Source organism: Taurulus bubalis (assembly GCF_910589615.1).
Source record: "Taurulus bubalis genome assembly, chromosome: 14".
Lineage (NCBI taxonomy): Eukaryota > Metazoa > Chordata > Actinopteri > Perciformes > Cottidae > Taurulus > Taurulus bubalis.
Genome location: NC_136602.1, coordinates 18,997,319 through 19,020,791, shown reverse-complemented (window position 1 = coordinate 19,020,791; position 23,473 = coordinate 18,997,319). Strand labels below are relative to the sequence as shown.

Sequence of the window (23,473 nt, the reverse complement as noted above, 5' to 3'; positions counted from 1 at the left end):
ATCAGAATCTGCCATGTGTTGGTGAAGGGGCTTCTTTTAGGCTGCACTGCTGTCTTTTCTTCCGCTACACTTACATTTTATTATTTACTTTGTTGTTCTCACAATATCTTTTCTTTGTCTGTCTGTAACAAAATACACTGTCTTATCTCATTCTCCCATGTTAAGTGAAGCCTGTTATCACATAAGCACATCATAATTGAAGACACCATAACCTGTATGCATCGTAAGCTGTGTATACAAGTGCAGCAGTGGCTGTAGCGCCTGCAGAAAAGCAGGAGTTTAGAGAAATTACTGATGTTTGACACAATGTTATTGTTTAGTTATTATTGCAAAATAATAATTACCAGACTATCTTGCTGATGTGGGTTTTGTAGGTTTTGCCTTTTGCTCTCTAAAACGATGATAAATCCCCACAAGATCTTTCAACATAATGATCCAGATTGACACTCACTTCAGGTCCAGCTGACACCTGACGCTGGGAAGGTGATGAAGAGCACTTGTTCTTCAGGTCGATCTTCACTCAGAGGAATGAAATAATAACTTGATGAGCCCCAGTTTTCCTCACTAGAATATATTGTTAATCACGTCACCAACCTGATCAGAGAAGCTTTTGGCATGTGAGACTCGGCCTTGCTCTGTGTATCCCACGTCATTCGGGAGGAGACAAAACAAGGTGCAACCCCGCGGTTTCCAAGGTTTCCATCTTATCTTAACCTCGAGACACCCAGAAGGATTCTGGAGGCCTCTCAAAATACCAAACCATGACATTTCTGCACGTTTTCCACGACAAATAGAAACTTACATTATCAGCAGAGTTTATTCCAGTAAGCCATAAATATCAGATAGCGCTGTAACAGTTTCCCTCTCTTTGCCTCGCAGACCTCCACCACCATCTATGTTCACATCGTGGATGAGAACGACAACGCCCCAGAGTTTCCTGAGGAGGAGTATGTCACGGTGTTGAGCGAGGGACCAGACACGGTGGGTGCCACCATCGCCACGGTAACAGCCATCGACCCAGATGAGGGTCTAAACGGCACCCTGCGATACGCCATCGCTCAAGGAAACCTGATCCAGACCTTTCATATCAACAGCTTCTCAGTAAGACTATGAAGCATGTTCCACTGTTGTGTTACCTCTGCAGGATACACACACACACTAACCTGCTGCGTGGAATGTGTGTGTGTATTTTAGGGGAGAATTACAGCCGTGAAGGAGCTGGACTACGAGATCAGCAACGGACACTACGCGCTGGTCGTCACGGCTACGGACCAGAGTCCAAAGCCTGCTCTTCGCTTGACATCCAGCACAACAGTAATTATGCAAATGAGACACATGCTTTGATTCTTACAACTAATATTAAATATTTATTTTATATTAATCAACTAATTAAGTAGTCCATAAACAGAAAATCAATTCTCAATTTTGATAGTTTACCAATTATTGAGGTATGTATGAAGCAAAAAAGCCAAACCTTTGCTGGTTCCTTCTCCAAAGTGAAGAGTTGCTGTGTTTATGTATTTTACATCATTGTAAATCATTTTGACCTTTGGACTATTGGCCAGGCAAGACGAGCTGTTTAAAGACGTGGTTTTTGGAAACATTTAATGGCCGTTCTTTGTTTTGTTTTGTTTGTTCCTTTTATAAACTAAGCAACCAATGGATTTATTGAGTAGGGAAAAGGAAACATTTGACAACAATAGTTCTCAGTTGCAACTTTAATACATTTCCTCTAATCTGTACATAAACAAACAGTTTGCAGGAGAAGTCCCAGAATTGTAATAGATTTAAAAAAAAATAAAATAGATAAAGAGGACTACTTGAATCAAAAAACATCTTTGCATTTTTTCCATCAGTTTCAACATCCCATTGTGACTACTTCACATGCAGATTAAAACCATATGATTAAGATTTGCTTCCGAATATCACCACACAAGACACAAAAGTTCAAATGTAATGTCCAACTTAAAGTTACTGTGAGGAACTTTTACATGGTTATGAAACTGATGCCTCTATATGAAAATTAGAGGTTTTCTAAAAGGACTCTTGTGCTGGGAAACAATAGCAGCTTCGTCAAAATGAACACAAAGTGAAAGTTTCTGGTAGTTGCTTCAAGTGTGGAAATTCTTCTGTTTCCATCAAAAACAGTATGTGGTGATATAGCTGTGAGGTAGCCATGCGGGTGAAAGCTGCACGTGGAACCTTTTGCTGTTTATCCTGTCCTATAACGGGTGTTAAAATTCCTCTCCCTCCCTCCTTTAGGTGCTGGTAAACGTCCTCGATGTAAACGATGTGACACCCACTTTTCCCAAAGCCTTTGAGGGGCCCTTCGAGGTGACTGAGGGCCAACCAGGACCTCGGGTCTGGACTCTCAGAGCCAGTGATGAAGACTCTGGGCTCAACGGCAAAGTGGAGTACAGCATCACCGGTGGAGATCCCCAGAGTTAGTACCAGATTATTCTGTCGAGACAGTGATCTGCTGTTAAATATCCTCACTCTGGGTCTCTGAGCCTTTTGTCCCCGTCTCTCTGGCAGATGAGTTCATGGTGTCTCCAGTGGAGGGCGAGCTGCGGGTGAGGAAGGACGTGGAGCTGGACAGAGAAACAACACCCTTCTATAACATCACTGTCACAGCCCGAGACCTGGGCAGCCCGTCTCGCAACAGCTCGGTGGGCCTCTTGATACACACACACACACACACACACACACACACACACACACACCTGCTAGCAGCCGCATATTCTCACCATATCCTCTATGAACTTGCAAGCTTTATTTTAGTGCTGTAAGTTAAACAGTTAAACATACATTACATCTGAAAAAGCCCCTTCGGTCTGTACATGCTGAAATTTAAAATCTGGCTTGTGTGTTCTGCAGGTGGTGGTGGGGATCAACGTCCGAGACATCAACGACAACGACCCGGTCCTCCTGAACCTGCCTTACAACACCAGCGTGAGCGAAGGCGCCAGCATACACACCTCTGTGGCCAGGGTCCGAGCGCGGGATGCAGACAGCGGACGCAACGCGCTGCTAACGTACAACGTCACCGCCGGCAACCAGGACGGAGCCTTCTACATCAACGACACGGTGAGATAAAGGAGTATGTGTGGTCTGAGGAGAAGCGATGTGGTCAGACGTAAAACAGGCTGGAATCTTGAGACCAGAGGGGGCAGCGAAACACTGAAGTTTCAGTCCGCTGTTAAGTTTGTGTCTTGTGACTAACAGCTCCCAGATCTGATCGCATCAGGTGAGACTTGGGATGGACGTTTCATCGGCAGTCTGCACTCAAGGCTTGTACAGCCTTGAGTGCAGACATATTCACAAATCAGCAGATGTTTATATAGTATATAAGTATATCAGAATCAGAAACCGTTTACATACCAGGAATGTTTACACAAACAAGGATTTTTTCTTGGCGGAAGGTGCATAACGTTAGACATTAGACGAGACAATCAACTATTAACGACCACAACAGTGCAATAGATATTAAATTAAGTATAAGATAAAGTGCTCAGACACTACAGAGTATACACATGCACGTCCTTTAGAGGAGGATGAAAAGAGGAAAAGACTGTGGTAGCACAACGATGTACAATGCAATATGTAGCGCACCTTTGTATCAAGAAAGAATGTCTGAACACACTCACGGCTTACTGTGCCTCTTCCTCTCTGTGTCCGTCAGACAGGTGTGGTGCAGGTGAACAGACCGCTGGACAGAGAGCGAGTGGCTGAGTACACACTCACCATCACCGTCAAAGACAACCCCGAGAACCCCCGCATCGCTCGCAGGGTAATACCACCCGTCTGTGTACACATAATGCAAGCGTCCACACATGTTTCCACATTGGCATTTTCACAGAGAAACCACTGAAACAATCATAATAAACCACTACCACTGATGTAAAAACGTGTATCTTTTAAAGTCAGCTTCAGAGGAATTTAAAAAACGTTTAGGTGCTCGGTGGCAGCCGGCAATGGCAATACAATGTAACAATTTGGATTTGAAGACCTTAATTCCCCGAAAGCTTTTACCATAATGTGAATAAGATGCACACAGTCCACGTGGCATTGCTTTCATCGAGCAATACACAGCACTCATCGCACTACTGTAGTAATAACGTAATAATAATAATAATAATAATAATAATAATTTAATAGTAATAGTAGATCCTGATAGGACACGTTTCTTTATGCAGGCGTGGGCTGTTTACCTGTACTGCCTCTAAGAACGATTGTAGTTTTTGGTTAGGCTTCATGAGTCACAATACCTGTGTCTGGCTTATAATAACAATATCTTGCACACTAATTACTTAAGAACATGAGAACTACCCAATCTGCAGTTGCAAGGTTTCAGTATGAAAACAACAACTATGTGGACTGCTTTAAATGTTGTCTCTTTGACAGAAGTGAGGAACTGTTCTAACCCAGAGCTGCAAAAAAAAAACAATTGCAACCATTTGCAGCCTGATGGTGGTTGTGCAGCTCAACAACTGCAACACCTTTCTATTCTGACTACACTAAAACATTGGAGTGCTTTTTAGCAATTTGCCTCTTATTTTCGTCTCTACCACAGAATCACTGCGCTCTAGTAATGGTTTCTTTCTCCTTCGTTTGTCCCACACCACCAGGATTCAGACCTCTTAGTGATCACCATTCTGGATGAGAACGACAACAGGCCGATATTCACCAGGACCAGCTACAGGGCAGAGATCACGGAGAACTCTGAAGCAGGTAGCACTTAAGCTGGTGTGTCTGTTTTTCCTTGAGGGGTGAAATCTGTAACTGCAGCACAGGGCATCATGCCAAAACACTGTCTGTAACCCTGTCTCCCCCACATCCTGACATTGTTTACATACGGCTTTTTTCAGTGATTTTTTTTTTTACCGCTTTGAAAGTCAGAGGTGAGATAGAAGGGCTAACAACTTTATAGTCACAATGGATTTGTTCAACATTTGAACATCTCTTGGCTACGACAGGCTTGCTGATGTAGTGTAAATATGTTAACGTGACTGATTATTTTACTTCTCCACCTGTCCTTTAGGTAGTACTGTAACAGTGTTGAATGGGCCTGTTCTGGCTGAGGACAAAGACATTGGACCCAATGCTGTAATGAAGTACCGCCTGATGGGAGCCAGGGTGGACCTCTTTACTGTGGATGCCAATTCTGGTAAAATGATAATACTAATAATGAATAATTATTCTTAACAACTTTGTTTATATACTTGTTTATATACTTTAAAAACAGAGTTTACAAAGTGCTTTGCCAGACAAAGCTGCAAAAGCAAAGCAATAATAATAACAAAATCAATACCAATGAAGCAAGACAACTAAGGTATGAGTTAAACCCTGATAAAACAGTACAATAGATGAAACTATAAAATAAACAAATAAATAAAAATAATTTAGTAAAATCAACAATACAAAATAAAGCAGTAAAGCAACAACAGCACATAAAAGGCAGTCTATAAAATTGTTTTTTAAGAAGTAGACGGACAAAGAAATGTAAAAACGGCAATGCATAAAGTCTCTGCATCTCCCTCTAGGTGTGATACGTGTGCATCAGGGGGCGAAGTTGGACCGCGAGGCGTTTCAGGAGCCTCGGGTCGAGCTGTTCCTGGTTGGGGAGGACATAGGAGGATTAAACAGCAGTGTCCCTCTCACAGTCACCATCCTGGACCAGAATGACAACCCTCCTGTCTTCAGCCCTTCCAGCTTCAGCGTTCGACTCCCTGAGAACAGCCCCTCTGGTGTGTAGACTGGCTTGTGCCGAAAGGATCTGTGTGTCTGAGTGGGCTTGGAGGACTTGCATGTCATCCACATTCACCAGCTTCAAGTCACACTGACAGATTAATATATTGAATTGACAAATGAAGGTTCCTCCCTGCGATTGTATACACTTACTTTCACTCACAGGGTTTACATGTTGGGAAAGGCAATGACTGGTCACAAGAATACAAATGTGTGTGTGTGTGTGCATGTGTGTGTGTTTATATCCTTTGTCTCTTTCAGGTGTGGTGGTGACTCAGCTGTCCGCCACCGACGCTGACTCTGGCTCGAACGGCTGGCTGATGTATCGGCTGGTAAGCGGCGCTCAGGACCGCTTCGTGGTCGACCCGCTCTCCGGCGCGGTCCTGGTGGGCAACACCACCCTCGATAGAGAAGATCGCGGGTCCTACCGCCTGGTCGTCATGGCGACTGATCGTGGCACACCCCCCATGTCGGGCACAGCCGCCCTGACAGTCATCCTGGATGACGTCAACGACTCACGGCCCCGTTTTATAGAGCCAGTCACTATGATAAACGTCAACGAGTCCACCCCGCCGGGTGTGGTGGTGGCCACGCTGACCGCCGAGGACCCTGACCTGCATCCCCGACTGGAGTATTACATCATCTCAGTGGAGGCAAAGGACGATGGGAACAAACCAGTGGATGGGCTGCAGGAGTCCTTTGGCATTGATCTACACACCGGTGAGACACGGATCTCAACCAAATTCAGTTCCTTGATCTGCAAAGCTTAATTTTGACGGATGATGCTAAATAGACAATATACTGAACACTTTTGGGAAAATAATTCGATGTGTTCTGGTGATTCTTCAGGTGCAGTGTTTGTACGCAACCCGCTCAACAGAGAGCTGGTCGCTACGTTTGAGATCATTGTGTCTGTCCATGACAATGCCAGTGAAATTATTGACAAGTCAGGAAGTGTTCCCAACGGTAAGTCCATGTACTAACATGAAGCCCATCTTCAGTCGTATACATTCAGTAAGTTATCTTCCCTCTGCATCTCCCTCATCATTATGACTTCTCCGCGACAGCGAGATTAACCATAAACGTGTTGGACGTAAATGACAATGCCCCTCGGTTCCGGCCCTTCGGAGTGTCCAACTTCACAGAGAAGATTTTAGAAGGAGCTCAGCCCGGCACAACACTGCTATCAGTGTCAGCTATAGACCCGGATAAAGGTCCCAACGGCCAGGTCATCTACCAGCTGCTCCACCTGCCCCGAGGGGGGTATGTTAGATTGGAGGACTCTTCCACTGGTAAGACCAGCTGCACACCTCAGCAATTAGCAAAGGTTGAAATTCACCAACACTGTAAATGTAAAGTGTGTATGTTTCATTTAAGACATTTCCAAAGTTTTACTTATCATGATTTCTGGCTTGTTGTCATGTAGATTTAGAATATTAGTATTGGCCGGATGCATCCTAACTGTAACCCTCATGTGTGACAAATGTCTCAGGTAAGATTGTAGCCAACCAGACGGTGGATTTCGAGCAGGTGCAGTGGCTGAATTTCACGATTCGAGCGCAGGACCATGGCAGTCCTCCCAGAATAGCTGAGCTGCCAGTTTATCTGCGGATAGTGGACGTGAATGACAACAACCCAGTTTTCCTACAACCCTCATACCAGGTACTAAACCGAATAAGAAACACATTGCACCAAAGCAGAATTAAAGAATGCTGTTAAGAAAAAAAAAGGATATCTCAATTCAGTATTTTTAAGTGTAAAATGTTATTTTAAAAGAAACGTTCACTTACAGCTCACATGTTGGCCTGTCATTTCAGGAAAATCACAGGTGTAACTAATAACATTGAAGATGGCCACATGAATGCCAGCCTGATTAATTACTTACACCTGTGTTGGAACAGTCCAAATGAAATTAATTTCAGTTCACCAAAACTTGATATAATGTATATGTACTTATTTTAATTTTGACCATGCCCATTGTTTCTGTGGCATTCACTTACTTTTGCGAGTTAATTTTTGTACATATCGTTTAGTTTTTTTAATGTAAAATATTGTTATGTTGTGAGTTGATTCACATCTTGGTATTCAAACAGCACCGCTCCAAACTAGATATCATATCAGTGATATGCGTCTTTACCCGTCTTGTAGGAGCCCGTGTTCGAGAACGTGGACCTGGGCACCATCATAGTTCGTGTCAAGGCTACAGATGCCGACTCTGGCCTCTTTGCCGTCCTTGAGTACAGCCTGGTGGACGGGGAGGGCAAGTTTGGCATCAAACCATCCACTGTGAGTTAACCTGTACGCTAGCGGCTAGGGGCTAGCTCACTCAGCCGTCAGAGCTCAGAGCTGGGTGTCCACATTGAACGTCATCCTGCTTGGAAGTCAAAGTTTTAAACAAAGCGTGCTAAAGATGAAGTCTTCATGCAGTCTTCATGTTTGACCTTCATTCCTGTCACTAGTTGATGTCTTGATTCGACCACCACACCCAGTCAGCCTGTACTTCCTTCCTAATCATTCCCTCTCCCCTGTGGCAGGGAGAGATCTACATCCTTTCTCCTCTGGACAGAGAGACAAAGGATCACTACACTTTAACCGCTGTGGCCCGTGACAACCCTGGCGGCAGCTCCAACAACAGACGAGAGAACTCTATCCAGGTAGAGATCACTGGCTGTAGTGACACAAGAAGTTAGCACGTATAAACACCCCATACCATCTATAGTAACAGCAGGAATATGACACATAGAACATGGCACAGTTTACATTTCAGTCATCTGTAAATTGTGTTGCTGCAGTAGAAACACAGTGTATTTAGCTGATTAATTTATTCAAGCAAATACTTACTCAGGAAGTGATTAGGCCCCAACAATACTGCGTTTTTGAGGCCGATATTTGAGAGTTTTAAAAATCAGCCGATTTCTCTTTAAACCAACATCCCTTGGATTGAAATGGGAATTTTAGTAATCCTTTAATTTGATTATTTAGTTGTATTTATATATATATTTACGTGCCGATGTACGAGTCGTGACCCAGGATTCAACCTTGTGTCGGGAATATTCTTAACATCTGCCTGACGGTGCTTGTCAGGTTCTGGTGACCGTCCTTGATGTCAACGATTATCGGCCACGCTTTACGGAGCGAGTGTTCAAAACCAGCGTGTTTGAGAATGAGCCCAGTGGAACGTCCGTGATCACGGTGAAGGCTAACGACCTGGATGAAGGAGAAAATGGAGCGGTACTCTACAGCCTGCTGGGATTCCATTCAGGTATGGATATATTAATAAAAGCCTCAGGTCACTTTCCTAAATACTCTGAATGAAAGTATAATTGTTCATATCTATGCTTGGTCTTTTTAGATGCGTTCTCCCTGGATCCAAACACAGGGCTAGTGCGTTCTCGCCGCCTGCTCCAGTCCTCTGAGCATTTCAACCTGACTGTGGTGGCTACAGACCAGGGGCGTCCTCCCCTGTGGAGCACCGCAGACCTGATCATCACAGTCATAGATGTCAATGACAACAGGCCGCTGTTTGTCAGGCCCGCCAATGGAACCATCATTCATATCTCTGAGGTATCTGTAGTCATGTGTCCCAATGCATGTACTGTTGTCTTCTTCTTTTCTAAGTCTGATTTCTTGCTCAGATTATTTTCTCCTGATACCTAAACTGTATCCGTAGGAGTGCTGCGGTGCTAAGAAAATGAGTCAGTGGCTCACTGATTAGTTGGAATTAGATATATTTAATGTAGATTAGTCACATCTGGCCGATACTCACTCAGCTTCAGGAAGTCAGTATCCGGGCCTACTGGCATATTAGATGTTGTAATAAAGAAGTGTACCAAAAAACGAATCAACAAAGCTCTTGTGTTCGAGTTACAGTGCTGTTTATTTCAGAAGCAAATGGACAGACAAAGTTAGTGATTAGCTGGTGAACATGGTGGAGCCTTTAGGTGCTGAGAGGCCATACGATGTCCTCAAGAGTTTGTGGAGAGCAAATCAGACCTTAAAGGAGATTGAATATTGGACTTGCCTTCATCAGCGGGTCCCAAACACGACCACATAGATAGAGGTGGAACACTGGATGTGTAAAACAGCAACTGTTTGCCAACAAGTACACTAAATTAACTCAAATAGGGGTTCAGGTTTCAGTGTTGTGTTTCCAGCTTGTTTCCGCTGCCCCCAGGTGGCCAGGTGGCCAGAAAATATGTTATGATAAGTTTTGACTTAAATTCTAGAGACCATCTGTTAACCATTCTGCAACAGTCACACAACATATACTGACAGTGTTTGCCCTCCCTGTAGGAGCAGCCCCCAGGCCTGCCGGTGTATGAGGTGCATGCGACGGACTCCGACGAGGGGGTGAATGGAGAGGTCCGCTATGGCTTCCTGCAGACTGGAGCGGGCAACAGAGACTGGGAGAACTTCCACATCGACGCCATGTCCGGAGTCATCACAACTACTGTGAAACTGGACCGAGAAAAACAGGCCCTCCACAGCGTGAGTGAACTGCGTGTGTGCTCAGTTAATGTGCCTGTGTGTTTCTTGGTGTGTTTGTTTCTAACTGAGCGCAAATGACTCTCTCAGCTTATCATTGTGGCCCGAGACATGGGCCAGCCAGTGCCTTACGAGACCACACAGCCTCTGCAGGTGGCGCTGTTGGACGTTGACGACAATGAACCCGTCTTCCTCAAACCACCGGTGAGTGTGAAGCTCTCTGAATAATGTCTGTACATGTGCACCTGTACAAGAGCTGCAATTTAACGTTTTGTCAAAAAAAATCCATTTGTGTGTGTGCACCTCAGCGTGGCAGCTTGCCTTACCAGAGGCTGGCAGTGCCAGAGCACTCCCGACCCGGTACTGTGGTGGGGAACGTAACCAGAGCAGTGGACGCAGACGAGGGCTCCAACGCCATCGTCTACTACTTTATTGCAGGTGATGAGGTGTCCTACAGACACGGCAGCAGCATGTTGGATGTAGCTGTTCATGTTAAAACTGTAATGCAAAGATTTCACCCATGAGTGGAATTATTTATGTTGACCCGCCCACTTGATACAGATCAAGCTACATAAGCGGATAAGGAGTTTCTCTTGTATCCATTGTGTGTTCACAAGTCCTGTTTCTTCAAAAGCCCAGAAATAATGAGGACCTTTTTATAGACCCATCCATCTTTCTTTTCTATTTCAAGCTGATTCCTTTCGGGCTTTAGATGACTGAACACAAATGCTTTCCATCTCTTCCTGCAGGAGGAAACAGTGATGGAAACTTTGGCTTGAGTCTAGATGGAGAGCTGAAGTTGCTTAAGGATCTGGACCGTGAGGAGATCCCGGCCTACTCAATCATCATCAAGGCTTCCAGCAACAGGAGCTGGACTCCTTCCAGGGGTCAGAGGGCAGCACGGGCCAAAGCCTTGGACCCTGCCAGTGACCCCAGCCTGCTGGAAGTCCGCATTGACTTGGAAGACATCAATGACCAGAAACCCCGCTTCACTAAGGCGGAGTACACTGCAGGTAGTCTGCATTCTGGTACACAGACTGAATGTGTCTGCTGGTCTCTGTAGCGCCACCATCACCGTCCTTCTGCTTTCAGGAGTCGCAGCAAATGCCAAAGTGGGCTCGGACCTGATCAAGGTCCTGGCTATAGACAACGACATCGGCAACAACAGCTTGGTTCAATACCATATTGTTACAATCCGCTATTTCCAGTCACAGAGCAATGGCAGTGAGGACGTTGGCAGCATCTTCATCATCGGTGAGCTTCCTCATGAACTATATTCAGGCGGTTTTAAACATTGAAGAAGAAACTTTATTTTTGAAGAAAGATCTAACCTCTAATTACATACATAGAGTTTAACGATGGATGGGTTATTACCTCTTACAACAAGGTCTGTATTTTTGGGTAATGAAATATACACAAGGCACAAAATCTCATGAAAGGCCCAAAACCAGCAATACTGTCTCAATACTTTCTGACTTGTTTTTGGAGGAATACGTTATACCAGGGAATACTTGCCAGTAATTGTTGCTTTGTGAGTGAAAAATATGGAATATGATCAGACTCATCATCATATTTCATGATCAATATTATGAACTGTGTTTGAATCAGAATTGAATGCATCTTGTTGGATGCAAATAAATAATTCAAATGACTTCAACCAGAATTGACGTTTTGATGAGGTCAGGCAATATGAGCTGAGTCTCACACTTCCTGTAGTCTTGCATTTGCTTCCTGCAGCCAGTTCTTCTCATCTTCTCGTACATACTGTTAAAAATCTCCCAGACAGGGATGGTTCCATATACCAGGGCCGGTTTCTTATTTCAAAACAACATTCTATCCCATTACCTCCACAGGTTTGACGGATGGTATCATCCGAACATATGACCTCTTCACCGCCTACAATCCAGGCTACTTCCAGCTCGAGATTTTGGCGTGCGATTTCGTTGGTCACAGTACAACCACCAACGTGAACATCTACATTCTCCGGGATGACCAGAGGGTCAAGATCGTCTTCAATGAGATCCCTGATCTGGTCCGCGACAACCAAGAAGAGTTCGTCAACCTATTGTCCAACATTACTGGAGCCATTGTCAACTTAGATGATATACAAGTGAGGCTTTTGTGTATGCTAATAGTCTGATGTTATGTGACTTTCTTTTTTTGTGTTGTGTGTGTAAATATTCAAAAAACCTTGTCTCGCTCTCTTCATGCAGTTCCACGTGGACAAGAAGGGCAGGGTCAGTTATGGTCAGACAGACATGCTCATCCACGTCGTCAACAACCACAGCAACACCATCCTTGATGTTGCGAGGTATACCTTCCTGACTGAAACTCCACTGCTGCATGGTAGCGCTGTTTTACACATACTGCACGAGTAGCAGCAGGAGTTTACCGACTGTCTCCCGGTGTTTTGTACTTTGCAGGGTAATTCAGATGATAGATGAGAACAAGGAGCAGCTGAGGAACCTGTTCAGAAAATACACCGTCGTGGACGTTCAGCCTGCTGTCAGTGACAAACTGCCCGACGACATCACCACCTTACAGGTCTGCGAGGATGGGACCTCCAGAAACCCACAGGCTGTTGCAGATGTTTTGTCTCTTGGTGCCTTTAACTTTCTTCTTTCCCCTCTCGCAGCTAGTCATCATCATCCTGGCTGTGCTGTTGTGCTTTGCAGGAATTCTGTTTGTCACAATGAACTGGCATTATCACAGAGCGTAAGAACCCTTTCAGCAATTTTGTATTGACCTGGATTTATTTGGAATCTCAGTCATTTGCGATCTGCTCAGTCGTGGACCCTGTTTGAGCCTGAGCAGCGACATCAACATGTTTACCGTCTCATGTGCTTCTTCCTGTGTTGCAGACACCAAAGGAAGCTGAAAGCCATCGTTGCAGGATCCACAGGTGAGAAGCAGCTTCGTGGAGGGGACGGTCCCGCCAGCTGTTAACTTCAGGATGTGGCTTTTATGTCTGTTAACACCTTTAAATGTAGGGTTTAGTTTCCAAACTGTTTTTCTTAAAATTATCTGTCCTCTACCACCCAGGGAACCAGGGTCTCATGGATATCCTGGACATGCCCAACACTAACAAGTACTCTTTTGAGGGGTGAGACAAAAGATTACTTTTTTTAGTTATGAGTTATTTATAAAGGTCAATGACACACTTTTCTTTTGCCATATTTCCAAAGCCATATTTAGCACACCAGTTGTTCTGATCTTCTCATCTAAATCTCGGAAAGAACGCGAATAAGCATGTTTCTCAAAATGTCACACTATTCCTTTAAGTTGAGTGGTGTTTGTTGCTCGTCATACTCCCTTTTGCATGTTGTAGATGATGTGTGCAATGCTGTTTGCCTCTGCAGGGCTAATCCGGTGTGGCTGGACCCATTCTGTCGCAACCTGGAGCTGGCTGCTCAGGCCGACCACGAGGACGACCTGCCTGAGAACCTGAGCGAGATAACTGACCTGTGGAACAGCCCTGCACGCACGCATGTCAGTAGTAGCATCTGTCGGAGTTCATTTATATATATTCAGGAGCTAAATAAGTAGTATTTTGATGCTGAGAAGGTAGAGAGTAAGGTCATCATTCTCAAAATCACACAAGTTTGTGTCTTTACCAAGGCATTATCGTCTGAGGTAACCGTTTCACAGCTGACCGTGTGTGTGTGTGTGTGTGTGTGTGTGTGTGTGTGTGTGTGTGTGTGTGTGTGTGTGTGTGTGTGTGTGTGTGTGTGTCATCCACACAGGGTACATTTGGCCGAGAGCCTCAAGCGAAGCCTGAGGATGATCGTTACTTGAGGGCAGCTATTCAGGAGTACGACAACATTGCTAAACTGGGCCAGATTATGAGGGAAGGGCCTATCAAGGTAAAACACCTGTTATGTCAGAATATCCAGTTAGACACAGTCACATGAAAACGTCCACGTCTCAAAAAGTCTCTTATGCGCTGATCCTTCCCAAAAATCATTGATGGGACAAGATCAGAGGACAGGACCTAGGACGCCCTCCAGAATGTCCTGAGAAGAAAACAAAGAGAGAGAGACGCCAAGGACTCAAACATGGTCCTGCTGTGGATTCTCATTAATGATTTCTGTGACAGTGAGGGTGTGTAAGGAGGATGGTGTTATAGATTGTGTTTGATCCCAACTGCCGTCCTGTCAGGGTTCCCTGCTCAATGTGGTCCTGGACGACTACCTGAGGCTGAAAAGCCTCTTTGCGGCACGACTCGTCACAGTGTCCACCAGTCAGGGAGATCACTCGTCAGTCACTGAGGTGGGCGAGGAAAAACTGACGGTCTCACACCGCCGGAGAGTGATCTTGCATTCCTGTGATTTCCCATTTAGACCTTTAGCACCTACTCACTACTTCTGCTGTCTTTTCTACCTTGCCGCCAGACTTTGGGTCAAATAAAGTCCACCTTATCACACAAAAATTGCCAGAAAGTTGAGACTATTACCGGGTATGGAGCATTAAGACTACAATATCTACTTACCGACGCCTCTGAATGGCTCTGATGTGAAAACCCCACCCATGCAGTCTCCTCATACAATTTACTGCTAAGAACTTTTTTATTTTACCCAGGTCTGGAATCAAATTTATTTTTCTCCGCTGTTCTATTGTTTCACTACTTTTAAGTGATCTACTGAATTCTCCCCTGAAACTTCTCCTTCAACCGGTCTACCTCTAACCAGCTCTTCCTCAAACATTTCTCTGACAGAGCTGCCTTCTTGTTGTCAACCTGATGCATTTGCAATCAGAAGGTTTAAGCTCTCCCTGTCCTCTCTTGTCCTCCTTCGACAGCTGATCCAGAGTGATCTGGACGATGATGAGGAAGAGCATCTGGGCATGGGCGGAGGTCGCGGCACACTGCGCTTCAAGCACAAGCTTCCCGTGGAGTTGAAGGGTCCCGAGGGTGTGCACGTGGTCCACGGCAGCACAGGTACCCTCCTGACCTCTGACCTCAGCAGCCTGCCAGAGGACGACCAGCGGGCCCTGGCACGTTCTCTGGAGGCCCTGAACGCTGACGGGGGCCTCTATTCGGAGCGCAACGCCCGCACTGAGTCGGCCAAGTCCACCCCGATGCACCGCCACAAGGACGGGGACACCCTGTCAGGGAGTCCCCTGGAGATCACAGAGTTATGACTAGCCGAGGCCTCTCTGGTCTGAGCGTAGCCATGACTTGCATGTGTGTGTATGTGTGTGTGTATGTGTGTGTATGTATGTCCTTGTGCCTCCACACCGCTGCCCTAACGTGGTTGGGGAGGATTGGAGAAAGTGTGTGTAGTCTATGGTACCTATAGTCTCAACCTCAGTCCATCAGTGAGACAGCCTGCAAGTGGACTTACTTACTTATTGGGTTGGTTTGAGTGTGGTCTTATGTTGAAGGTGGTCCCTCATTAGGCGCTTCAAGCAAAGGTTCATTCACATGCCCTTAGGAAATGGAACATCTGAAGCAGGGCACCTTTCTTCAGCGAGACAGAACCAACTGGGGTCATGGACTTTCATCTGAAGCGCTAAGTGGAGAAGAGAGACTAAGCCTCCCTGTGGGAGAAGCTTGTTGAACAGTGATCATCAAAAGGTGCCTCGTTCTCAGTAACCCTTTTTGCAGTCATACCTGGACTGCATACACTCACTCACACAAACACAAATACACACACTCCAAAAAAAATGAAGCTTGAAACACTCAGACCAGTGGATGGCCATCGATGGGACATTGAGAGAATGACCCAGTTCCTGTTTTCATGCTCTGATGTTTTTTCTTTTTGCAAGACAATGCCATCAGTGTTTGAGGAGTGAGGATGGGACAGTACAACTTTTCTCTTTCAGATATTAGGTACATTTTATTGTTGGGAAATTATAGATGGACATGTAATGCAGACAAGAGCACTTCAAATATTTCCCCCAGTGATGCTCAGTCGAGTTTCACCTGACACCAAAATCAAGAGGGGCCTTGACCATTCTGCAATCGTTTAAGTACTGTAGTAGTTTGAAAAAAGTACTTTTGTGGGGTTTCCATGGGAAAAAGACAAAGCACTCCAGTCTGCTGGGAGGCAGTGAAAATGTCAACCCTGGTCCAGCTCTTCATCTTTAGCGTGGACTGAGTCGGTCATGTACAAGGAGCTTCACTAATGACTGAAAGATTCCAACATCAATGATGACGGTGAAAGAAGGATCAAACATTGTAGAACACTGGAGCCACACAAAGTCAACAAAAAATACTTTGAATTATTTATGAAGAATTTAATATAAAAAGGCAGTCAACAGAAAACCATGGCAGGAAATTAAAGATCAAAGAAAAAAAAGGATGAAATATCAGATTTTTATAAAGATAAAGATGGCATTGTGCCCACAGACTTTACACTGCCACCTGAGGGACTAAAAGAGTTATGCTCAAAATGAGCGATGTTTGCTTTATTTTTTTATTTTATAGAAAAGGTGATGGAATGAAAATATTTTTAAAGAAAAATGCTGGCTTACCAAATTAGGTAGGGAATAATTGTGGATGTTTGGACTATGTGTATATTGTGCTATGGTGACATATGACGTTATGTTTTCCTTTATATGACAACTGATGCTGTTTGATGAGTGGTGTTTTTTTTTTTTTTATATTCCCATTTTGTAAGTTTTTATTTCTTTGTCATTATTGTCACCATTCATGAGATCCGTGTTGGGATGTGTTGGGTGATCCGTGATAATAAAAGAAATATGCAACAGCCTTTGACCTCGGCGAGTGGGATGATTGTTGAACAAGGCACCTGATGCAGGATACATATTAAATCCATAAAGACTGAGAATCTGTGAAACCTCAATGACTGTCCTCCCCTGTTATATTCATAGGCAGTTTGAACAAAAGCTTGACCTTCAATATAAAATAAAAAAATGTCGACATTGCACCCTTGCATCTTTTTATGTAGGACTTCCCTAAACTACATACCTTATTCAGTTTTTAAAACTCAGCACATGAGGCAGTGTGATTGGTAAATACTGCCATCTGGTGGTTACAGGTAAACACTTTACAGTAAAGAGACGGATCAAGAGTTCAGCACACCGCTCCATCAGTTTATTGATGCCAGGTTACATAGAAAAAGTTTGTATCAATAGCAGTTGTCAAAAGACTGAGGAGGCAGAGAACTGGGTCACTGATGCCGTCTCTACTGCTGCTGGTCAGACTGCTCGAACTGCTGCCGCACTACTAGTTGTTGTCGTCGCCGCCACCGTGGCAGTGGAGGTGGTGGTGGCCGGCCCCTTTTTCATCGTCTTGTTCAACTGTAGAAAGACAGAGGAGTTTTAACAAGATAAAACTGGAAGTCCTATGTTTAAAACCAATCTGTTCAGGAAAAGGCTAGCTATGGAATCAGTCCCGAGTAGCGTTTGTTTTTTTACACCAGTATTGGTGACAATACTTTACATTTAAAATTGGCTCCAACAAAAGGAAATAAAGGAAACGCCATCACTAAAAAAAAAGTGTCTTCTCCTGCATTTATTTAAACAGCTGTTTCTGTACTTTTCCCATTCCTTCCCAGAGGCATGGTGGACTCACCTCCTCAAACTTGTGGATCTGTCTGATGAAAAAGTCTCCGTACCGACGAGCAACTTTAGTGTCGGCGATGTGGATCATGTCCTGTGGAAGAGTTGAAGGAAAAAAGCTCATTAAACATAACTTAAAAAAAGTCCCAACAGAACAGCAAAAACATTACTTTCCCACTTATTTTATACAGCGTGTGCAGTATTTGAGGGCGCTTGTGAGCGTGGTGCGACAACTAACAGGTTCCATCTTCTTTTCATCATCTGCCCATGTGACATACTTTTTAAACTGTTCACGATATCGAATGAAGGAATCACTTCAATTTAACAGACTTAACACACCTTGTCAATGTAAAAGTCGACCTCAGAAGCAGACTGGAACTCTCCGTCCAAAGCTGAAACGCCGCTGGTCCACACCAGGTTCTTCATCTTGTGTTTGAAGACGAGCAGCTGAATACGGAACTCCTGCTCGGTCATGTCCAGGAATCCAGCGAGCTTGGCTACTGGCATGGTGGTGTACAGCTTCAGGAAGCTGCAAGGATACGATGTGACTTAGATGTATAATAAACACCCTGGAACATACATTATTTTTCTTGGGCTCACGGGTCCTTCAAGCTCACATGTGACCACACACTCAAAGTTGCTATGCTCTACCTGCGAATGGTGGAGAGCTGGGCCTGCTGCTGCACCTCTTCTGCAAAGACCTTCAGCTGCTGCTGGAAAGGCTCTTTGTGGTAGTTGGGGTGGACGTTGTCGTAGTTTGGCACCACAGGCGACAGGAACTTGGGACAGGCGAAGCTGAACAGCTCCTCAAACACCTGTGGGTCTCTGAGATGGAAAAGGGAACATTTGTCAATTAACCTTCCTCGTTAGCTTTCTGTTACCATCGCTTATGTTAACGGGTCGGTTTTGACCCATGACTGAAATCAGTTGTAAAATACACTAACAACAATTATCTGTCATCCAATTTGTTTCTCATCTCTTGGTTACCTTGTTAGGCTTCCTTATGCATGAAAATATTGTTGTATGTTTAAATATTTTTGGTGTGGGCCTCTGGGCCTTTTCTTTGTCAGTAAACCCCTTGATTTCAATTTTTTTATTTTAAAATGGTCAAATTAACCTCAAGAAAATCATACAAATAAATAAATAAATGGTTGTTGTGTTAACCGACTATTACTGAACATCTATGGTGTTACGGGTCAATTTCGACCCAAATATATTTACTTCAAGAAAAAGGCTAAAAAGTATTTTTTTCAGCAATATAACTTGAATACAAACACAAAATGAGTCATAAAACAAAAAATAGATTTGCAAGCTAAAAAAAACACCAATCAAGCAAATCTTATTTTTATAACTGGGTCGAAGCCGACCCTAACAACACAAAGGTCATCATTTCAACCAGAGCATTTTATGTACATTACAGTGCCGTTACGCAACAGTTGAGTTTCAAATACAGACAGTGAGACAAACATTAAACCCTCAAACACGTTTGTTCCAACCCAATGTGACGAGTTTCTTTCTTACCCTTTCTGCATTCGCAGCATCTTGTCTCCGTACTTCTCCCTCAGCTGGGTGTGGATGCTCTCGTCGATGCGCATCGGGTACATGGTGAGCGCGATGGCCAGCAGGCCGTGCATTTGCTCATTTTGTTTGTTAACCTAAAAAAACAAAACATATACAAGTATTATGACACCTCTTTTAACTATAATACCGTTTGATCATCTCAAAGAAGGAATGAATGAAAACGCCAGATGGTTATTGTTCGTGCATTTAGCAAGCACTACGCTCACTGACCATCTCATATTTATATGTCGACCTCTGGAACATGTTTCTCGTCCTCTGGATATAGAGCAGGATGTTGGCAAAGACTCTAATTGCATCCTGGTAGCGCCTCATCATCAGGTAGGCAAAACCCACATAATAATATGTGGTGATCTGGCACTCGGGCACACGGGAATACATGCTCTGAAAAGACAAGAAACAAAATAGATTAATGGCTGTGGACTCAAGGGAAGAAAGACCAAAATGATGCAGCCGGAAAAAGAAAAAAAAAAGTGAATATACGTCAACAAGGAAAAAAAGACAATATAAATACAGAGTGTGGCATATTGTGTTGCATCATCATTAGTAGTAGTAGTAGTAAAGCGTGCCGCTCTCTACATTTGGTGGTTTACCTTCTTGTTGAGCTCAATGTTCTCCAGGACTTTGATGGCCTGGTAATAATCACCGAGCAGAGAGTGAAGCCTCAAGAGCCCCACCAAGCTGAAGTAACCCAACATCTTGTACAGGGAGTGACGCCCGTATTCTCCGGCCACACTCTCTGGGTCTCCTGCAACACACCAACAAATAACATGTTAGTTCCCTCTTCTTACACAAACCAAAGTTTCCATGTTGAGGTTACTGTCTCACCAGAAAATTACTCAAACTAAGGTTTTATAGGACTATAAATCTCCAGAGAAACTAAACTGCGCCTTGAACAAGCTCCAGGTTATATATATTTACCCCCGCAGCCTCCAAAACATTATTCTATACCTCCACTGGTGTAGATCTCAAGCTGGCGGTTAATGTTGCTCTTGTCCACCAGGGAGTGGAGAACGTTGAGGACACTGTGGACGTTCCAGATCTTTGGGTTGTTCCTCAGGAATTCAATCTCCTCCTCTGACTTTTTGGCCGTCTTACAGCGGTACTGACTGAAAGACTGGAACTGGAGAGGAAAGAGTGAAATAAATATATCAGTGTTAACAGAAGTTAAACCTACTTTACTTGCCATTAGATCAGAGTGAGGTAAAATACTTTAAACCACATCAACAAGCCCTAAATAATAACCATAGAAAAGAATGGGAACGGTACGTTTAATACGCCACTCATCTGGTAGTCCTTGTAGATTAATACAGCTCTAAAGATTATTAGCAACTACTCTCTGGTGTATATTTCATTAGACACTTCCTCGTGCTTGTCTTTTTGTTACGGAATAACAGAGGACACATTAAAAAAGGAATATAATGCACTGTACCTGGTAGATGAACTCATCGATGATGTCCCAGAGCCACTGGTTTGGCAGCTCCAAGGGGGCAGGGCCATCAGCATCTGTTTAGAAATCGCAAACATTCTCAGATGACTTGACTTTTATTAGGAGATATTTTACACGGTTTACTACAGGTGAGTTGAAATTGTAATGACTATTCTGGTAACTTACTGAGAATGTAATTGAAGAGATTGCAGTAGTTGTAGTACGACTCAAACCTCTGGTCCAAAGTTGGTCCACCCTGATGATAAATAAAGAAAACTATATTTACAACAAATACAAAGACATTTCCACACATTTATCCGAGTAATAAAGATTGATAAGTATTTATATTGAGCGATGACTCACGCTGACTTTCGCGTAAATGTGTCTGTAGTACAGTTCCTTATAGAGGATGAGGAACACAGCATCTATAGGAGATAACGGGAAAACAATGACATGAAACATTCCCACTGCTGATGAACACCACAAGGTAAAAAAAAAAATACCTGCATAAAATAACAGGATTGTCCATTGATACAACTGTAAACGCATAAACCACGTAAGAATCTTGCCGTTTGAGCTGCTTTTACAATGACATGTACACATATTAGCCGGTAGTGGAAAACAATTGGCATGAGCATTTATTTCATCACAGATTAAGAACCAATCCAGAAATAAAACAAAGAATTACATTATGGTGTCTGTGCAAAGGCAAAACAAATGGGATAGAAGATCAATGATAAACTCACCGTTGCCAACGAGGGCTGCAATGGCCTCAGCCTCTGGCCAGGGAGAGCTCTTGAAGAAACGGTCGGTCAACTTGTTCCAGCTGAGCAGGAACACAATAGGAAAGGTGAGACGCTCAATATCTCTTGAGAGAGAGAGCGCACACATGGTATCTTTAAAGAGGGTTTACTCTCAGAGAGTCAACTATACCTATTTTCATAGACGTCTTGGATCTCGTAGATCTTCTGCTCAATGCTCTCACTGGAAACTCTGTTGGACTGCAGCTCGTAAACCTTCTGGTCGATCAAGTCGGAGGTGGTTTTGTGGAAATACTGCAGGAAGTTCTTGATCACCTCGGGGATGACGGTGTAGGTCTGCTGCTGGTCATACTGCCTCTCATAAGCCAGGTCTGCTTTAGGGTCACCTGCGAGGAGATTGAAGGGTAAGGACTAGACTCTAAAGGTGATCTCATTCACATTTAGATCAATAGTGGCTTGTACACTAACCGGTGTGCAGGTCGCAGTCGTTTGGGTAGGCATACGGATCGTACTGTGCCGGGGCAGTGGTCTGGAAGAAGAGTGATCGACGCACAGTTAATATATCAACCTGACAGTCATCATTTACCTAAACGGTTATCTTCTACCTCACACTAACTACATCCCCTCACAGGGACGTTATGGTTTCATGATCTGTGGAAACAAGGCTACAACACTCGCTACCATCATGCTGGCTCACCGAAAGCTCACGTTACTGTTATGCCGGTGGACTTAGCTAGCTAGCTAACCGGCTAACGCTACCAAGCGTGCCGTGGTTATTAACACGAGAGCGTCAAAGTGCCAAGAAGAAAAACGAACTTACAGTCACTTCCTCCTCTTCTTGGTACGACATGATGCTAGTTATTATCCCAAGCTCACACGCCGGAGGGAAACACGATGATACGAGCTTAGTTAGCTAACGCAGCTAAAGCACGCAGCTGCCGACGGAGAGAAGACCGGAAACGGAAAGAAGCTGTGATGCGCGTAAAAAAACGACAGAATGGAGCATTGTGGGAAATAGAGTGCCTTTACTAAAAACCTTGTTGGAGAATATGGCATTTATTTTCATGAACATTTCTTGTTTCATTTCTGCTGTGCAAATGAAAAGCTCAACTTACACTTTCTCCAAACTGCTACTAAAGAGCTCTAACTAGTGCAAGACCTGATTGTGTCTCTTTATATTTATGAATTGGTTGTGGTTGCTTGACGAGTTTTTCCTCTTGTGTCTACAGACCATGTTCGGCTCTCTGAATACTTCTAACCTGACGGCGCTCTGAATCATGCTCAATTTGTCAGACGTCATTTTTTCTGTCGTAGTGGTTGCAACTAATAACCTCCACGGTGCTGCGCTCCAACAAGCGTACAACAATGATGCGATGCAATGCAGTAATTAGTGATGTTATTAGTTACACCTGAGCTTAACGACCCAAAAGACCCAGGTTTTGGGGGAGCAACTGTTGTCAAACAAACAAGCGCCACAGACGTATTGTATAGGATATTTATGAAGCAACATCATTGTTTGGTTTCACTATACCTTTTATTATTTAAAAAAAAACTACACATATATTTTAATCCTTTGATATATATATATATATATATATATATATATATATATATATATATATATATATATATATATATATATAGTAAGTACAAGGGAAAATGGGTGACGTGACGGATGATATTGGGTCAACGTGGTGAGCGCTTGTAACTCCACGTGACCCCCGTTAGGTGGCGCTATAGTCGCAAGGAGTCGCTCTCCATAAGCAAGACGGCTCAGATGGCCACGAACTTGATAGAAGTGAAGTCGAGGAGAACATCAAGAATAAACGGCCAGTTGGATCATGTCTTTCCAGATCAGGCTTTAATTTATGTTGATTATAATTTAATATTAACTCAGAAGAGTTTGGCATCCACTACTTTCAGTACAATATGTGATTTATACCAATCA

General features: G+C 43.9%; 2 protein-coding genes across 2 annotated transcripts in view; one reads left to right on the top strand and one right to left on the bottom strand.

Moving 5' to 3' along the window:
• cdh23 (cadherin-related 23) overlaps nucleotides 1–15,372 on the top strand; it is a gene marked incomplete at both ends in the record, with an annotated part of 149,104 nt that extends 133,732 nt beyond the window's left edge. The window contains 32 exons of the mRNA XM_079229992.1: nucleotides 880–1,101; nucleotides 1,195–1,314; nucleotides 2,263–2,443; nucleotides 2,536–2,669; nucleotides 2,878–3,087; nucleotides 3,683–3,790; nucleotides 4,629–4,731; nucleotides 5,042–5,167; nucleotides 5,544–5,747; nucleotides 6,010–6,468; nucleotides 6,598–6,714; nucleotides 6,816–7,040; nucleotides 7,241–7,410; nucleotides 7,897–8,034; nucleotides 8,283–8,402; nucleotides 8,833–9,010; nucleotides 9,101–9,312; nucleotides 10,042–10,236; nucleotides 10,324–10,437; nucleotides 10,542–10,671; nucleotides 10,983–11,246; nucleotides 11,326–11,487; nucleotides 12,087–12,343; nucleotides 12,447–12,544; nucleotides 12,657–12,777; nucleotides 12,869–12,948; nucleotides 13,095–13,135; nucleotides 13,276–13,336; nucleotides 13,593–13,722; nucleotides 13,977–14,096; nucleotides 14,392–14,502; nucleotides 15,031–15,372. Coding sequence (XP_079086118.1) covers nucleotides 880–1,101; nucleotides 1,195–1,314; nucleotides 2,263–2,443; nucleotides 2,536–2,669; nucleotides 2,878–3,087; nucleotides 3,683–3,790; nucleotides 4,629–4,731; nucleotides 5,042–5,167; nucleotides 5,544–5,747; nucleotides 6,010–6,468; nucleotides 6,598–6,714; nucleotides 6,816–7,040; nucleotides 7,241–7,410; nucleotides 7,897–8,034; nucleotides 8,283–8,402; nucleotides 8,833–9,010; nucleotides 9,101–9,312; nucleotides 10,042–10,236; nucleotides 10,324–10,437; nucleotides 10,542–10,671; nucleotides 10,983–11,246; nucleotides 11,326–11,487; nucleotides 12,087–12,343; nucleotides 12,447–12,544; nucleotides 12,657–12,777; nucleotides 12,869–12,948; nucleotides 13,095–13,135; nucleotides 13,276–13,336; nucleotides 13,593–13,722; nucleotides 13,977–14,096; nucleotides 14,392–14,502; nucleotides 15,031–15,372 — 5,253 coding nt within the window. The remainder of the gene's footprint in view (nucleotides 1–879; nucleotides 1,102–1,194; nucleotides 1,315–2,262; nucleotides 2,444–2,535; nucleotides 2,670–2,877; nucleotides 3,088–3,682; nucleotides 3,791–4,628; nucleotides 4,732–5,041; nucleotides 5,168–5,543; nucleotides 5,748–6,009; nucleotides 6,469–6,597; nucleotides 6,715–6,815; nucleotides 7,041–7,240; nucleotides 7,411–7,896; nucleotides 8,035–8,282; nucleotides 8,403–8,832; nucleotides 9,011–9,100; nucleotides 9,313–10,041; nucleotides 10,237–10,323; nucleotides 10,438–10,541; nucleotides 10,672–10,982; nucleotides 11,247–11,325; nucleotides 11,488–12,086; nucleotides 12,344–12,446; nucleotides 12,545–12,656; nucleotides 12,778–12,868; nucleotides 12,949–13,094; nucleotides 13,136–13,275; nucleotides 13,337–13,592; nucleotides 13,723–13,976; nucleotides 14,097–14,391; nucleotides 14,503–15,030) is intronic.
• Nucleotides 15,373–17,263: 1,891 nt separating this feature from the next.
• eif3s6ip (eukaryotic translation initiation factor 3, subunit 6 interacting protein) lies at nucleotides 17,264–22,480 on the bottom strand. The gene is made up of 15 exons (XM_079230181.1): nucleotides 22,346–22,480; nucleotides 21,994–22,054; nucleotides 21,698–21,911; nucleotides 21,511–21,590; nucleotides 21,128–21,189; nucleotides 20,951–21,020; nucleotides 20,768–20,841; nucleotides 20,287–20,458; nucleotides 19,929–20,083; nucleotides 19,549–19,719; nucleotides 19,279–19,412; nucleotides 18,409–18,582; nucleotides 18,097–18,286; nucleotides 17,771–17,851; nucleotides 17,264–17,496 (listed from the first exon to the last, which is right to left on the bottom strand). Exons 1-15 carry the CDS (start codon nucleotides 22,373–22,375, stop codon nucleotides 17,395–17,397), a joined length of 1,770 nt encoding a protein of 589 aa, XP_079086307.1. The 5' UTR covers nucleotides 22,376–22,480; the 3' UTR covers nucleotides 17,264–17,394.
• Between the last annotated feature and the right edge of the window lie 993 nt (nucleotides 22,481–23,473).